At 45.2% G+C, this 17,802-nt stretch overlaps 1 protein-coding gene across 2 annotated transcripts in view; it reads right to left on the bottom strand.

Moving 5' to 3' along the window:
- The window catches only part of SLC22A3 (solute carrier family 22 member 3), a 74,287-nt gene that overhangs the window by 14,037 nt on the left and 42,448 nt on the right, over positions 1–17,802 (bottom strand). For both annotated transcript variants that reach the window (XR_008425531.2, XM_024552013.4), the window contains exons 4-5: positions 16,345–16,513; positions 15,159–15,276 (exon numbers count right to left, since the gene is read on the bottom strand). Coding sequence is in view for 1 of the 2 variants with exons in the window: in XM_024552013.4 (XP_024407781.2) it covers positions 15,159–15,276; positions 16,345–16,513 (287 nt within the window). In the remaining variant the exon portion in view is untranslated. The remainder of the gene's footprint in view (positions 1–15,158; positions 15,277–16,344; positions 16,514–17,802) is intronic.

The raw sequence follows: 17,802 nt of genomic DNA, 5'->3' as shown, positions 1-17,802 counted from the left end.
AAAAAGGAAAAATGGGGTGTTCCAAAGTCAAATACATTTGTGTGTTTATTACATTGGAGAAAATCAGCATAAAAGTGGCCAAAGCAAGTGGGATCCAAATGAGTGTTTCTTAAACTATTCAACCCTTAAGTCTTCTGTTGACAAGTAAGATAGAGTAATGTTAAGTTTGAGAGCAAGCGTGGCACCAAAGGTATCATTTTGCATCTGTCCATCTAGCGTCTTTCTGACCCAGAAAAATTCAGCTCATTCCTTTTTGGCCAGCCCTGAAGTTGGTCTTCTCTTTAACTGAATGAAACCAAGGTCGCTATTTGCCGCCTGTGTGTAAGGAGCGATGAAACAACGCTGAACAGCAAACCCCCCATAACCAAAGGAAGCCTAACATTGCCATTCCCTGAGTGATAGGGGCTTCACATTTACACATGCTTGCACACTCTGTAACCTCTGCTTGGAGCACCCTTCGATGACCCCTGCCCCACGCCAGTCCTGATTTCACCTCCACAGGGTGGTCCTTGCTAACCTCAGGTGGAACTGATGACTCCAATCCGGGCCTCTGTTGGCCAGACCTCTGTCCTTGAACCTACCACCTTGTACATACTGCTTCTCTCTCTCCTTTCATGAGCTCGGAACTGTGGGGTAGCACCAAGCAAAGTGCCTTGGGTTCACGCAACGTTTGGCTGATGACGGATGTTGAAACAAGAAGACGGATGCCCTGGCTGTGTCTGGGCCCTGCTGTCTGTTTAACTCAACTCCAGCTCTGGCCTAGACTGGGTGGAAATCTGGGCAAGTTTTCCCCACGCCTTTGAGCCAAAAGTCCCTCCACTAGCAGTGACAGGAATTTGACTTTGAGTAAATTCACACTGATAGTGGTGAATCAGCTATTCTAAACATCATACTCAACGATCAACCAACACTTGTTCTCTCCGCTTGCTCCAGGGAAACTCGAACACACACAGAACACAGAAGAAGACTGCAAAATGAACGTCTTTAGATCACATTCCTTTCCTGAGTCTTTTCAATGTTTTATTTCTTCTGTTGCAAGATATGCATTTTTCACATTTAAACATCACTTAAATTGGGACATGTCCAACAACTGAGCTGGTAAGAAAGCAATGAGTCATAGTTTAAATAGCACAGTTTTTCTTCCTTAGTGGTAAATAAGATGAGGATGTGTCTCAAAATCAATAGTCTTAGAGTCAAAGGAACCATAATAGCTTCCATGATGATGCTCACATAAGACCGCTAATCGATTCTACCATCCATTCTTCTCCTCCCCCTTTTGAAAACAGAATTCCCTGAAATTTAGTTGGGCACATGGCTGCCCTGTAAAGTCGCATCTTCTAGCCTCTCTTTCGACTCCAGGTGGCCCTGTGACTAAGGTCTCACCATCGAGGTGGCAACCATGTGTATGAGCTCTGGATCCCATCCTTTAAAAAGGAAGTGGCTTGCTCTTCATTCACTGTCTTCCCCTTCCTGAAGGATGAGACAAGAAGATGCAGGTGAACCAGCTTCATCCGTGCAACCTACCACAGGCGATGGTGTGGAAACAAGACAAATGGAACCTGGGTCCTGGAAGGTCTCACAGAGCAGAGCCGCCGCCCTCCAGAGCTGGGTTCCTCGCCTCCGGGAGCGTGCGTTGGAGAGACACGTCTCTCTTCTTTGTCACTGTACATTCTGTGTCTTGGTTTCCGGTGCAAGCTGCCCTGTGCCTTACTGAGCAGGGCCTGCTAAGCTGCTCCCCGACTGACCTGATAAATGTTAAGACCTCCCAAGGAAAGATTTTTAAACCTACCTTCACCGTTACTGCTTCAAAAAGAAGGAACAAATACTGAAAGTGTTAAGATAAGAATTTAGTGTTTTATAACAACACATTATTATATTGTTGGTTATCAAAATGTTTTTCACAATTAGTTTCTATACCTTATTTATGTAAAAATGGCTAACTTCCATGGAGTATATAATATCTGTTAGATTCTTGGCTAAGAATTTTACATGGATTATTTCATTTAATTTTCATCAAAACTCTGTGACATTACTATTGTAGTCCCCCCTTGTAGGTGGTTTCACTTTCTGCAGTTTCAGTTACTTGTGGTCAATCATGGCCCGAAAATATTAAAAATAAAATTCTAGAAATAAACAATTCATACACTTTAAATTGGTGCTGTTCTGAGTGGTATGATGACATCTTGCACCATCTCACTGTGCCACCTTGGACGTGAGTCACCGCTTTGTCCAGAGTCCCCATGTGGTGCTGGGGCGTCACAGTGCATGAGTCCAAGCCACCTTTATTTTCCTCAGCAATGGCCCCTGAGCGCAGGCAGTCACAGCTCTTAGCTGTTTCTAAGTGATTAACTAACAGAGCATCTTGCCTTCCTGTCTTCCCATGTCACTTTCTTCCTGATCAGGTCTCTAGACTGGTTAAGTCATCCGTGACCACAGAAGGACAACATGGCAAGTTGTGACAAGTCAATAGAGGTCTGACGGCCAAGCCCAGAGGTCAGCAAACCTTTTCTGTAAAGAGCCAGGTAGTGGGTACTCTTGGTTTTGTGGGCTAGAAGGTCTCTGTTGAAACTACAGTTGACCCTTGAAAAATGTGGGAGTTAGGGCTGCCCGCGACTCACACAGTCAAAAATCTGTACGCCCCTTACATCAACCCTGGGCATACGTGGATTCCCAAACTTGGATGGAAAATACAGTTGGTTTATGAACATGTTGGATCCACTTATCCACATGTAAGTAAACCCAAACAGTCCAAACATGTGTTGTTCATAGGCCAACGCAAAAGCGAAGTAGTTTACCCAATGTGGACCCGCACACAGGAAGAAGATGAGCCTAGAGATTGGTACCCAAGTCCGTATTGCTGACCATTGTGCTATACTGACTTGGATGTATGCAGAGTATGTTCATTCTATTGTTTGAAAGTGTGTTTGTATCATCTCATCAATGGTTCTCACGGGTCAGTGGAATAATGGTGGGTTTTACTTTCTTCTTTTTGGCTACAAATATTCTTTCAAAATTAAAATTTAACCTAGATAACTTTTATAACAAGGAAAAAAGCTCATGGGTTTTAAATTAGACACTAGTATATCTTCTTTGCTATTGACTCAGCATCTTTCTCCCTTTCTCTTTCTTAACAGAACCCACACTACATACACACACACACACACACACACCCCACACAATTCATCAACTCATCTTCTCTTCTCGGGGAAGCTATTGCCAGTTGTAGGGAAGCCTGATTGTCTAAGGCTCAGTCCATCCTCTCCGCAGTGACTAGACATGTGACCCATTCTGAAGCAGTGAGGAATGGACATGTGACCCAATTTAAACCAATGAGGAAAGAGCTTCAGGGAAAGTCTTGCATTGCCCTTACCTCAGAGATTCCCAAAGGAATCTTCTCTCTTTGCTCAGGGAATTAATGAGGAAATGGTGGGCTCAAATACACCCCCCCAGCCACCCTACACCCTGGAGAGAGGCAATCTAAAGGTGAAGCTGCCCTGTCAGCAGAGTCCAGAGGGAGAAAACCATGCTTGCGATTGTTAAGACCTGATCTGGCCAACTCAGAGCCCTTCTGTAACTGGAGAATTCCAGAGCCGGGAGCCAGGAAAAGTGCTCATTGTCAAAGCCCAATTAAGTTGGCGTTCTGTCACTTGTTGCCAAAGGCAGAATGATCTGGATGGAGAATTTAGTCCGGAACAACTCTTCTTCTTTAATAACTCAATATTTTAGGCAAAATAATTTTGTACTGGATAAAATAATTGCTTCCGTACTCTAGATCACTCAGTAAAAAATACTTGGTATTTGCCTTAATTTCAAACATTGAAGATTTCAGATCAAGCCACCACATGACCGCTGCTCTGCCGAAGCACAGGTGAAATGCAGAAGGTGTCTCCTCTGCGGGTGGAACGTGCAGCCCGATAACAAGGGAAGGTCACCAGGACTGTGAAACCAGCCCCGCCTGCCCAGTGAATGAAAGGATTAATAGTACTTCCAAGCAAGTCAGAATGTTGCCAACTCCAGAACAGATCCAGCTGGTCTTTGATTTACTAGCATGTCCTCCACAGTGACGCAGATACTCTGAAAGCCGACCCACTTTACGGGTGTCCCAGGGCCCAGGGAGGCTAAAAGCTGTGTCTTGGACGGCCTCCGCCTGGTAACGTTTTGGCTGAGCCTGTGCCTGACACCTGCTGCCGGCGACCTCTCACAACTTCCAGCTCCATGCTCGGAAATTCAGCTGTGCTTATTTTCTAGCACATTTTGCCTGGTCGGAGTCCCATACAGAAGAATAGAAATGCTGTATCACGTTATTGCATGTCCTTTTTAAATTCGCTTTACTGAGATACATACAGTTTCCATACAATAGAATTCCGCCATTTGAAAAGCAAACACTCAAACAAGGTTGGAAAATGTGTGGAGTTACATAACCGCCGACAGCATCGTGATCTGGAACATTCCCACAACCCTAAAAAGGTTCCTCTCGTCTCTTCTCTTCCCCGTCAATCCTCCCCTGGACCCTGAGCCCCTGGCCGCCCCCCACCCGCTTTCTATCATGACAGTGTGGCTTTCTAGAACTCCATATAAACGGACCACACAGGGTGCTGTCTTTACACTCCAGCACAGCACTGCATTTCCTCATACACTTATGCCACCTGAGTGGTGCGTGCCCATGCTAATATGGAGCGAAAGAAAATGGAAAATGCTTTTGGTGACGCTTGTCTGTTTGGAGGCTTGTGACTACTCAGCAATGCTACTCACAGGAAAAGGCACTGCTCGGGGTTCAACGGCACAGGGCGCTCCCTTTTGTTGGCCGGCGGAGCTGACTAATATTTGCTCTCTCTGTCTCTTCCCAGCCTTAACTTTGCCAAGATTTTGTTTTACGTCAACAGTGATGCTCCCTATGTTACAAAGAGCACTTCATTCACCTTCCCTTGATTAATCCAACTCTGTTTACAATGCTTCCTGGTGCCTTTCTGAAACCATTCTTCAAGTAGACATTTTAATTTAAATTGCCAAGGAAGAGAAAGGCATTATAAATAGCTCTCTGTTCTAAATACGGTGTTCAGAGCGCCCTGATGGGGACAGGGTCCTGGTAAAGAAAGACAACCCACCGAGGCCAAGCCAGAGACACCATATTTCACTCAGAACAGTTTCTTTTTTTTTTAGTTAAAAAATTTTTTATTGAATTCATGGGGGTGACACTGGTTAATAAAATTATACAGGTCTCAGGCGTACAATTCTATGATACATCCTCTCTATATTTTTTTAAGATTCTATTTATTTTTAGAGAGAGGAGAAGGGAAGGAGAAAGAGAGGGATAGAAACATCAATGTGTGGTTGCTTCTCACGTGCCCCCCTATTGGGGACCTGGCCTGTAACCCAGGCATGTGCCCTAGACTGGGAATCAAACCAGTGACTCTCTGATTTGCAGGCCTGCGCTCAATCCACTGAGCTATGCCAGCCAGGGCACATCCTCTGTATATTGTACTGTGTGCTCACCACCCCAAGTCAAGTCTCCATCCACCACCATTTGTTTGTTCCCCCACCCCCCTTTCCCTCTGGCGGTTGCCATGCAGGTGTTGTCTGTTTCTGTGACTTTGTTTGTTTGCTCACTCCCTTCACCTCTCTCCCCCAGCTCCCCCCCCATGACAGCTGTTAACCTGCTCTTGGTCTCCATGAGCCTGTTTCTTAACTCTGTGAGCCTTAGTTCCCTCATCAGAGGTGGCAGTGGTAACGGTCACCTCATTGGAACTTTGGAGATTCAATCAGATAACCCTTCCACAACAGGGAGGAATGTGACTGATCAATGGAGTCTGCCACGGGTCGGGGGGACAGTTCAGCAAAGGTTAACAGGCTGCAGCTGCAGGTCAGGTGTTGGAACATTTGTTTCTTAAAAACAAATCTTAGAGGGGTTTTTGGGGGGAGGGGATTTGTGGGAGAGGTGTTGAAACAGACAAATGAAAGAAGAAAACAGACTCTGAGTTCTAAAACTCTCACCCTGAAGACTCGGAACTTGGCGGGGAAGCACAGAAACCTGATGTGAGGGGACTGAATTAAACGTGCCCTTGAACTCAGCACTGACCAGTGTCAGTGCTCATTAGCAGAACAGAAAAGTTCTAAAGATCGAATCGGAGAGAACGCCCGTGTAACTACAGCGACATGTTCAGATACACAGAACTTTTAGTTCTGTGAGTAGTTGAGTTTGTGTAAGTCACCAGTTATACAGGATCTTTTTGAAGAGCCAGAACAGGCTACAGCAGGTGAATTAAAGCAAAAAATCTGGTATATCACAAATAAAAATCAAAACCACAGACAGCTACCCCCGGCTTTTCGAAAGTTCGCTTTACACCACTTCGCACTTACGAAAGACCTGCATCAGTACCTGCGTCCGCTAACCTAAACAAACCTGAAGAGGATTTTCACTGTCAGGAAAAAAGGCGCAAAGAGAAAGAAGCACTCGGTGTGCGTTTCACATGAGCCCGGACAGAGGCAGTGTGCGTCCTGCAGAGAGCAGCCTGCCAGGGTCCTTCCCCGGGGAAGCCCACTCTGCACTCGGCATCAGGCCCCAGGGCGGCAGCTGCGTCTGTGAGCGGCTGCGCTTTATCTCCATTTGTTCTGTGCATCTGTTAGCAAGATGTGTCCTAAGGCGATTGCTTCTTTGCTTTACGCCATTTTGGCTCCCCAAAGGTGTCACAGGGCCACCCAGTGTTTGGACAGAGGTGGAAACCTGTGCTCCCATCCAGCAAAGTTCTTATCACCATTTCTTGTCAGTCTTCTGAAGGCTCCTGAAGGATTTTAATAAGAACACAGTCTCTGACATGAGAGTGATAGACCATTATAAGCTCACGATGTCGCCTTCCTATGTGTTGGCTGGGGGACATCCACCATGTTTGGTTAGCTTTGTCTTCCCAGGCATTCAGGAGCCTGCAGGACATTGGGAATGACGAGGTGTCTTCATCTAGTTATATTCGGGCAGCAGCTTTCCGCCTGGGCCTGGGAGCGCCGGCAGCCCTCTCTGGACAGGTCCTGGCCAGCCAGGCCACATCCCCCAAGTGCCCAGGGCCATGGAGACGGGGAGTCCAGGAGAGTGCTCTCATAGAGCCCACAGTCTGGGGCCAGCTGCCTCCTGTACTCCTTCCAGTCTTCTCAGGAAATGGGGTCCCTCTTCTCTTTCCCTTCATACTGGGCTCTCCCCCGGCACAGTGCCCCAACACGCCTTGTGGCTGGGTCCACAGGCGTCTCTCTCTTCAGGGTGTTCTGTCCAGAGCTGGCCCCTGCCTGCTGGCCATGCCGTGGAGAGGGCTGGCTGGCCTTGGCACCCTCCATTTCTATGACATTGCCGAGCTATGTCCCCGTGGGCGCAGTCTTCTTCCTGCTCCCAGTCCGCCTGCAAGTGTGGCCTCTGACTGGGAAATGGGTCTTATTTTCCCATAGGAACTTTAAATTGTTTATGTTTTGATCAAAGTATTATTTATTTTTTTACTAGGCATAAACACAAAACTTCTGGGCAATCATAGTTTGAACTGAAAAGCATTTTTCTTCCGAAGTTGGTGTTTCGCAAACTGAAACCTGTATTCCTAATAATTTTGTTTTTCTTTAAAAGAGATCTGTGACGGTACTCATTAGCACTGTTTGCCAAATGTTTTTGGTTCTCCACCTCCCACCCCACCCATTACGGGGGCGTGACAGGATTGCACTTCTCACTTCGCGTCCCCTGGCGATTGGGTGGGGCCACCTCCTCAAATCGGCCAGAAAGTTGTGAGCGTTTAATTGCTGCAGCAAGACCCTCGGAACACTTCCTGGTCTGCAGTGGCTCAGGTGGCAGCGGCGAGGACAGCCTGGTTTAAAGTGGGGAGACTGTGACACAAAGCAGGCCCTGTCCCCAACCAATGTGGCACAGACGAGAGTTAATCCTTTGTTGTTTCAAGCCACCAAGACTTTGGTAGCATGCGTTTACACACACACGCACACACACACACACACACCCTGCCATATCCTGAGTGATAGAAACTGTAGATCCCTCAAGTTTCTTTAAAAACCCTCTAGTCTACACCTTTTTCGTGGTAGGAATTTATTATGTTAAGTACTAAGGTTCTCTTTTGAAGTGATTAAACTAAGACTGATTTAAATGTGGGAAAATTGCCATTTTTATGATTTTGTCTGTTTCTTAGAATTAGTAAGTCCTTTAGATGACACCAGTAAAACTGAAAAAAATTAGGACTATTTCTATGGCATTTTAAATGAATGGGCACTAAGCAGCTGATTGCAGAAATGAATCATAAAGAGTAAGGCTGAGCAGAGAGAGCTGGGATAGAACTGCCTTCTGGCCGAAGCTTGGTGCTCAGCATGTACACCGGGCCCAGGTAATGAAAAAGTTAACGAACCAGATTTCAGCCCCCGAGTGGGATCTAATGAAGGTATTGTTGGGCCTAAAAAGCGTGATCTCCTTTTACATTTACGAAGTTTGCTTATACACATCACCTCCATTGGAGAGGGACGGAGGGCAGGCATTTTCTCAGAGAGAGATTCTCAGTTTTTTAAAGAACCACCTGATTCTCTTAGGGAAACATTCCTATCCCTTCTGCCTTTGCATCACTGATGTTCAGGCTTGGACAAGGTCTCCTATTCTATTTCAAAGAAGAACAGTTATAGAACAAAGTCCACAATCAGGAAGTGTGCTTTAGAGGTTGAACAGTACTGGGGGTGCTTACTAACAAAACATATTCATCTTTTAGGGCCAAGAGTGTGAAGACGGCCGTGCAGTGGGTTTGGTGAATCTGAGCTCCGAGAGGCTCCTTCTCCGTACTGGCAACCACCTGGAGCTGGGTCTGCTGGGTTCCCTTAAAGACAGTCGACAGGATCTAGGTTGTAACTAATTTAGAAACAGGTACTTGGTACCTAACAAATCTGCTTATTAGATGGTGCTCAGAAAATTGGCTCAGTATCAAGACATGTAAAGTTCCAAAAACGTATTTAAGTGGAGTGCTATCAAATGAATTCTCAGCTCCAAGGGTCCATCTTAGGTCTGGTATATGAAGTGTGCTGACATTTGTACGCATTCGGGAATACGCTAAATGAAGGTGAACGTGGTGGCACGCACGTTACGGCGCGCAGTTTTGTGCTCTGTTTGCGGGCTTCGCTGGCAGAATCGACACCACTCTCTGCGTGGAGTCCAAGCAGGAAGACTGGCCCCATTAGGGAAAGTGCTGCTCGGGTTTCCAGTGACTTCCTTCCCAGCATCCTGCAGTATTTTCTAGACCAACAGCTTTCCCACTCTCGACTCAGGCACCATGCTGGAGCACCATCAGGCACTCCTGGGCCCTAAATTACTTTCTCTGGATCTTTTGAAATAAATTCCACACAGACAGTTCTCCAGTCCCAAGTCTGGGATAATAATTGCACACAGCAGTCCACAGAGACCTTATAGCGTATCATGGGAGTAGAATACCACCCAGCCCTCATGGGCTGCGTGGAAGCCAGGGTCATGATGTGGTTCCTCTTTTGGAGGCATGAAAACTGTGTTTATCAAAATCCCCCTTGGAAGGGAAATGTCAGAAACAGACATTGTCGAAGTTGGAGGCCCCCCTCTGTGGCAATAGCGGTGTTTGTGTGACAGTTCACTAAGATGCAGACTAGCTGGCCACCAGTGAGAGTCGGAAACCTTCTGGCAACCGAGGTAATCTCAAACTAGCCCGGCACTGTCTAGTGAGCTTCTAATCTTCCCCATTTTGGAAATATATCCAAGAGGGGGATCATTTAGGTTGATGACGATCCCTTTGGGGTGAGAAAGCTCAAATGTCAGTGCTCGATGTCACCTACACATGTCGCCATGGGAACTGCCCATGAGCATGTTCGTGCAGGAGTATCAACGGAACGTTGGGAACAAACATTCCTCTACTGTGACTGTTCGACTAACGATTTTTCGACTTCACGATGGAGCGAATGTGATACCCATAAAAGCTATGCGGCAGTCAACACTTTATTATAAAATGGGTTTTGTGTTAAGTGATTTTGCCCAACTGCTGACCAGTGGGAAGTGTTCTGAGCTCGTTAAGGTAGGCTACGCTAAGCCGTGATGTTCAGTAGGTTAGGCGTATAAAACGCATTTTCGACTTAAGATATTTCCCACTTACGATGGGTTTATGGAGAGAGTCGTAACCCTGCTGTAGGTTGGGCAGCATCTGTACTTACCCTCTGATAAGCTGTCCGTGAGCTATGAACAATGAACTATCTGGGAACATCACGAGAATGAGGAAACTGCAATCAAGCTTTGTTGGTTGTTTAGGCGAACAGAGCATACCAACTATCACTAAGAAACATGGACACACTCAGTTCTGTAGTACTAGAGGTTCTTTGTTAGCTAGAGTTGTAACCTGCCATTTTCCACGAGCATATTCCATACAAAGAAAAGAGGTGGGGGAATGCAGGGGAGAGGAAGGGATCTTTAGAATTAGGGCGTTTAAAGTATTTTTTAAAAATGAAAACAAAAGCACTGCTACGGTGACCCCCCCAGTTAGAACTTACCCCACAGGTAAGTGACAATGGCTGTTTAGCCAACGTATTGGTTGACTACTGACAAATAAGCTGTATAACACTCATCAACCTTACTGGCACAAAATAATAAGCATTCCTTTAGCTTACACATTTGTGGGCTGGCTGCGAGAGCGCTGGCCTAGGTTTGGGGGAGCTTTGCCACAGCAGCTCTGCTCCAAATGCCTCTGTCCCATCCGGGGCCAGGAGGAAGACCTGAGAATCTTCTCATGATGACAGCTGAAGGGCAGAGGTCAACCCAAACACACAAGCACATTTCAAGGCTCCTGTGTCACATCTGATAAGCAAAGCAACCAACATGACCAAGCCCAAGGTCAAAGGGCAAGACACACGCTCCATCCACCATAAGAACAAAGCCAGTTACATTGCCATGCTCCACGTCCGAGGAGACAGGAAACATTGTCGCCCAGTGGAAATGAGGGGGGTGTGAATATTTCAAACAATAACCTAATCTACCACAGCCCACTGACATCCAGACAACCAAAACTGTGTTGAATCTCTAAAGCCTCCTCTGGCAACAGAACCAGGGTTAGGTGTCCAAGTGACTCCACCTTCTGCGTCAGGCAGCTACCTAGTGTTTCACACTCTGCCCGTCCTTTATCCTTTCCAGGTTTTCTACATAACTTCCTATGTGCTCAACCTACTCGTCTTGTTTGCACTGGTTTTTGATTTGGGGCTTTTCCTTGTGGTGAATCATACTCACACCACTGGTACACCCAGAGAGCCTGGAGTTCTGATCACCTGCCTCTCTTCCTGCTGGCTATTTCTTCCACCCTGCCACAGGCCGGCCAGGAACTTTGGCAAATGAGAGCAGCCAGACAGAGAGCCGGAGGCTATTCCCACACGAGACGAGTAGCATCCATGTGAAATGTAACTGATATTATTTACAGGACAACCAACTTGTGGAATAATCTACCCGGTTGAATGTTGGATCAAATCCACTGTACATGTTTTCTTCTGTTAAAATTGAAAACAAACGAAGCTCAGCTTTGAAAATTCCCTGAGCAGACAAAACCAGTTTAATCATACAAACAAAGCTTTATTTAGCTTATTTTGTAAGACCAACTCGACCTGTGCCATTTCTTGTATATGCCTCTGGAAATTATAAGCAAAACTTGAGCTGTTCCTTAGGGCTGATATGCCATCTCTACTGACCAATTCCCTATCATTTCAGAAATTTCAACCTTATAGCCAATCAATGCGAAGAACGCACAGCCATTGGCAAGAGCAGTAGTCATCCGAGTCACCAAATTAAGCCACTTTCTCACGATGTAAGATCTTTATACCAACATAGCCCCGAGCCTCATTTCCTGTTTCCAGTTCGCAACTGTCTTTCTGGTGTGTGCAGCAGAAACTTTCACTAATTACTGCTTGTGATTAGCTAGTGATAACTGATTATTAATTATTAATTACTACGGTGATTCATCAACTTTGGTTATTTCTGAACATTTGACATTTCCCACATCTTCCTTCCCTTTACTAAAGTTCAGTGGATTGGTAATCCCGGTTGGTAGTGAATTTAGGGTATCTTCTGTAGTACGGGGCACCCTTGGGTCACTTTAAGCTAGGCTCTTCAGTTCCCCTAAAGTAGAGCAGGACCTCTGGTGCCAGCTGTGGGACAGGCTGGGGTGGGGAGGTCGCTGAGGCTCTTGTGACAGAGGGGAACACAGAGCTGCCAGCTTTCTGGGACTGCTTTGCATCCAAGCAGATTCTAATTCGTTCCAGCCTTCCCCACAACCTGTGATGTGCACCCTTCGCCCAGGGTGGAAACTGGAGAGGTCTTGAAGGATGAGGTAATTTATATGGTGATAGCTTCTTCCCAAGTGAGGATGTGCTGAGAAGACACTCTGGGGAAAGGAGAGCACAGGGTCATCTGCCTTGGGCCTCGGGGTCCATAAGGTTATATCCAGAGAGTGGGGACGCCGGCCAAGGCAACGAAAGGACTCGGTGAAGGTTTGACGTGACTGTGCAAACATAAGGTTTCAAGGTGAGCCTCACGTTGACCTGGGCAGTAGTGACTGGAGTCACCAAAACAAAAGTAACTGATGTCATTTCACAAAACGATAACAGAACCCCGCTTTGATTCCGGTGCTGGCGCTCACATCCAGTGTCTGTGCCACTGGCCTGACTTCCAAGTTCCATAAAGCAGCGCTCTGCCCATTGCTGTGCTTTGTGGGAACATTAGGGTCTCTGAAATAGAAAACTATAGTGTGGCCTGTAATTCAGCCGTTAGTAAGGTGTTCTGAGCTGAAATGTTAATTCCTTCTCTGTTTGAAGATAGTACTTTGCTTTCCAGCTTATGTTGTACAATTAAAAAAGGCTGGGGATGGGTAGGTTTAGTTAGAAGACAATCATTTAAAAAGCTCAATGTACCCTTTGAGAAGTAGGTGGTTCCAAGTGTGAGACTGAAACTTATGAGGTGAGTGTGGAAGACCTCGCCGTGTAGAGAAGCAAGGAAGCATTCAGAAACTCCTAGGGGTGTGGCAGAGAGACCCGGGAACCAACTGGGGGGAGCCTTGGCTGCCAAAGACAGCAGTGTGAGCCTCGATAAGGAAGATAACAAAAACCGCAGTGGATCGAAAGCTATACTGTCTGTTCAAATTCAGGAGTTCACATTGAGGCTTAAAACCCACAACACACAACACAGTGATCACTTTGGGGAGGATGGAGGGAGCCAGCTCATTTTGAAAAGAAAAAATTATGCTTGCATCCTGCTTTTTCTGTAGGAACTGCATGTCAGAGCCACTAAGCAGCTGATGGGAGAAGTAAGTCTTTACATAAGTATCCAATGAGTAACAAGTGAAGAAATTCTGTTAAAATGAGACACTGTCATTTTGCACCGTCTGATGAATTACTAAATGCAGGCAGTGATTATCGGTGGCAGCTGACATCATGAGAAGGGACAGGCAGACACTAAGTGTCTCTTCATGGAAATGTATAGAGACACTAAGATGGGGTCTTGCCGAAAATAGCCAACCCGAGCCCGATTAAAGCGTTGGAGCTAACTACCACTTTCTGGGAAGACACACGTCATAGGATCCTCAGAGAGCTAAGCAACAAAATTTAGATTGCAGAAAACGCTACAGCGATAAAGCCCCCAAAGAGTATTCCTCACCCCCAAAGTTGCAGGAAAATTAAAAGTGCAGGAACCTATAAAGACCAAAGAGGCTTACCAACCAATCACAATATGAAAAGCTGTTTGTCCTAATTCAAACACATGAGGTGTAAACACCCTAAGACAGTCAGCAAGTTGGAAGCCCTGACTTGATATTCCATGTGAAGAAATCATGGTCATTTAAGAAAATGGTGATATTGAGAGTATTTCTGTATTTTATGCTTTATCTACCACGGCCATCCAATGCACTCAGATGATGCTGTCAGTCCTCACAGCTGGATCAAATGTGTGATCGTTTGTATTCAACTGAATATTCTTTGGCGTTTTTTTAGCAGGAGCCTGAAGACAGAGCACACGCCATCCCAGAGATAGTAAGTGTCTGTGTGTTTCTATTCTGTAGGTACAGTCGGAACGGTGCGACCTGAGAGGTGGGCTACCCGGGACAAGACTCTTCACCGGTGGGGACGACAGTGGTGGACTCTAGAACACTAAGACTGGGCCTCAGCTGGTCGTTGCTGGCTCTGGGCAACGTGCATAAAGAGATTCATTAAATCCTCTTTTCTTTTTGAACATGTTTGAAATTTTCCATCATAAAATTGTTTAAATGAATGAAGTGAAAACTCACTGGACTAACAAAAGCAGACACACTAAACACCCAGACTCGGCTTTGGTAACAAAATGCCGACAGTGGCCGCTGGATGTTTATTAGAATGCTTCTATCTAAACAAACTGAATGCCATGAAGAAGACAATGTAGCACCCTAATATTCTTAACGGTGTAGATCAAAGATTCACAGCTTCCCGGAGTTCTTCTCTAAGGCGCCTTCTGCAATAACCCTTCCATCAGCGTGCATTCACGTCAGTCTTTGCAGCTACGCACGGCCGTCTATTTTTATACGCTATTCTCTCATTATTCAGGGTTTGCTCCAAAGATACCGGGATGTGTACGTCTCCAACTGCTTGTCAAATCTTCCAAAGGACAAGTAATGAGATTTAATCCCCCCCAATTTCTCTTGGAGCACTGATAGAGAGGCACCTAAAAGCCTTTGCTGGGGGAAGGAAAGAAAGAAAGAAGGAAGGAAGGGAGAAGCAGAGGGAGGGAGGAAGCATGGAGGGGGGGATAGGACAGCCAGCAGATATACAGTAAGTCCGAAGGCTGAAATATTACATTCCTGTTCAAGTTCTGGTTCAAATGCATAGCACTTCTGAGACTAAATTTAAAGACAAGTCTTTAGACTAAATTGAATGTCAAGAAAAGATTTATAGATTGTTCACTTACAAGGAATGAGTGATTAAATACAGTGGGGCCTACAGTAAGTACAGTGTAATAATTCAAGTAACTCGGTGCCACCGTCACAATGTGGACTAAGTGACCAACGAACCTCAACTATAACGCGATTACAACAAAAAATAATTTCGTCCGATGTTTGATAACACGTGCAAAAGTGACAAATTCACCCACCGTAACAACCCTCGCTACTAGTGATAAATAAGATTACCTCTGAGTAATTGGGCGAGAGATATTTCCCGTTGCATTTGGCAATGCTCCTCAGAATGTTCAGCGCTTTATCGCCTTTCTTCCGAGTAACCAGCCAGCGGGGAGATTCGGGAACCACCCTGGCAAGACGCGAGCATTTTTGAGTCATGGGTGGGAATTTCAGAACCTAAACTTTTACGGTTCAAGTGTCTCTAACAAAATGGATCTCGCAATTAGATAAAAATATAGAAGAATCTTCGAGTTTAGAATAGGCTCTCAAAAATACAGATCATCTCTGCAAGTTGATTGTGGAAGAAAAAAACACTCACTTAGATCATTGCTCATAATAAAAATAATTAAATATCACACTGCTCTTGCAGCAGGCTATCCTAGAATATAGTGTCCTCGATTACACACGTGCAAAGAACTGGGATTCAGTGAGCAATCAGGAAAAAGTTAGGAACCCAAATTGTATAAACAGACTTGGCCACATACCTGGAACAGACCGACAGCTTTCAGAGGGGAGGGGAGGGGAGGAGACTGGATGAAAGAAGGTGAAGAGATCAGGCAAAGACCCAGGGACACAGACAACAGGGTGTGAGGGCCTGGGATGGGGGCAGGGCTGGGTGGAGGGGGGCAAAGGAGGGGAAATGGGGGACATCTGTAATAGTGTCAACAATAAAAATAAAGTTAAAAAATTAAACAAGAAAAAATTAAATGAGAGGAATGGTTAAAATATGTCCATGCCATTAAGGGGCACATGCATATACCTGTAGCTTTCCGATTATTTTTCTCTTAACATTTTCTTATTCCTCAGAGAATTTCTGAACAATATTAATTTGCTTAATAAAATATACAGAGAAGCAAATCAATTTCACTGCATTTATTTTGCGCTGAAATACTGGCAGATAGGGTTTCTTGCCTTGTAGTTTTCATAAAGATATTACGAAATAAAACATAATTAACGCTCTATTTAGAATTTTGTGTTTTAGTATTTTATTAATTTTAATAACCACTAGTCAAGTAATCAATAAGTAATCTCTACCGATTTTTCTAGAAAATTCTCTCAAAAGTCCCAAAGCCCTCTGCCATTCTGGAGATGTTAGAAAAGCTCCTTAATTGTTTTCCTGCTCATGTTGGTTTGGAAGCATAGATTCTACACTTCCGTGGAATAGGGATAAATTCAATAATGATGAAAACCACATTACCAGTAATAAAGGAGGAAGAGAAAGTTGGGCAGCGTTATGGCCAGCTGGATCCCCTGCCAATTGGGGATAAAGTAGGCGATTCCAGGGAGAATTATGATTCCAAGGGTGAAAAACATCTGAATCACGATTCCCACAATCCTCCTTTGCTTCGAGCCGACGATTTCCGTCACTGAAGGAAAACAAACGCAGACGTCAAGGAACCTCAAGGTCGGCTCCAAAATAAACAAGCAGAGGCACTGCACCTGTTTTACCCATCTGTGTTGCTAGAGTACTACAGAGCTCTCCAAGATGCCAGCTCACATGGTGGAGCTGTGCCTCCCAGCCGGCTCAGGAAGGCGCGTTAAGCCCTTCTCTGCCAGTCACCAGCAAGCATGCGTGCTCCCCTTACACATGGCCCAGCATTCTTCTGGGCATACAAACAATGCAGGTGTTGGTTTTAAGAAAGCATCAATGATGACCATTTTGGAAGGTTGTCATAATTATGAAGACATAAATATAATACACTTGCTAGATTTTATCACTGATCTCTAAAGAGATGCACAGTACAGGCCCTTTAGGAGATTCAGTATGAATATTAGACTCTATGAATAATTTTTCAGTATCACAAGATCATGTCTATCAAATGATAATTCTCTCTGCAGGGTTGAACTTTTTGTGTGTGTGACATTTCTTGAAAAATCACGTGGGAAGCATCCTTGTTGGCATCCTTCCTCCTCCTCCCCTGTTCCTAATCGGTTTCCGTCTGCCGCCTACTCTATTCTGATCGTTCTGGGACATGCTCTTTTTCCTGCTCTAAGATCACAATTTTGAAAATTCACTACATTTGGGTCTCCTTAAAAATGCTTCATATTTCAAAGTTATCCCTTCTGCGCCGGGTAGCGACAGTCAATCCTTCTAACACTCTCTCCTTTCCTGTCCATAAGAAGACTTTCAAAGTGTCCAAAGTGGGCACTGCTCGGGGAGGAATTGTCTTGCATAACAGAAGAGAAGAGAAGCCCAGAGATCTGGGTGGTAATCAAAGAGGAATATTCAGATTCTCCTGGTCACAAATCCACCATGATTTTTAGATCAGGTGCCCCGTCTAAACATCACAGGAAATTGAGCCAAAGGTAGCAGCCAGGACTTCCCAGTAATATGAGCAAAGAGCAAGGGGAAGGAAAGCTTCCTTCCTTTCATACCCAGAAGGTCAAACTTTCTAGTTAGAGAAGATAGCAAAGGTTCACAAATGAACTTCTCACTTGCAGCTCACATCTCTGGCAAGGTGAGAAGTTCTCCGCTGATACAGAAGGAACAAAACACAGCAGTGTCATCTTAAACTGTGTCACAGAAATACTCAGAAAGGTCTTTAAAAATGTTTCAAGGAACTATTGAAATTTTAATAAAAATTAATCTCTAAAAAAGAAAAGCAAAAAAAAAATCATGGGATAACAGTATGGTAGTCCTAGAAAATGGTCACCC

This window comes from Desmodus rotundus, chromosome 11 (genome assembly GCF_022682495.2).
Source record: "Desmodus rotundus isolate HL8 chromosome 11, HLdesRot8A.1, whole genome shotgun sequence".
NCBI classification, from domain to species: domain Eukaryota; kingdom Metazoa; phylum Chordata; class Mammalia; order Chiroptera; family Phyllostomidae; genus Desmodus; species Desmodus rotundus.
Note: the sequence above shows the minus strand (reverse complement) of the source record. Positions and strands in the feature narration are given on the sequence as shown.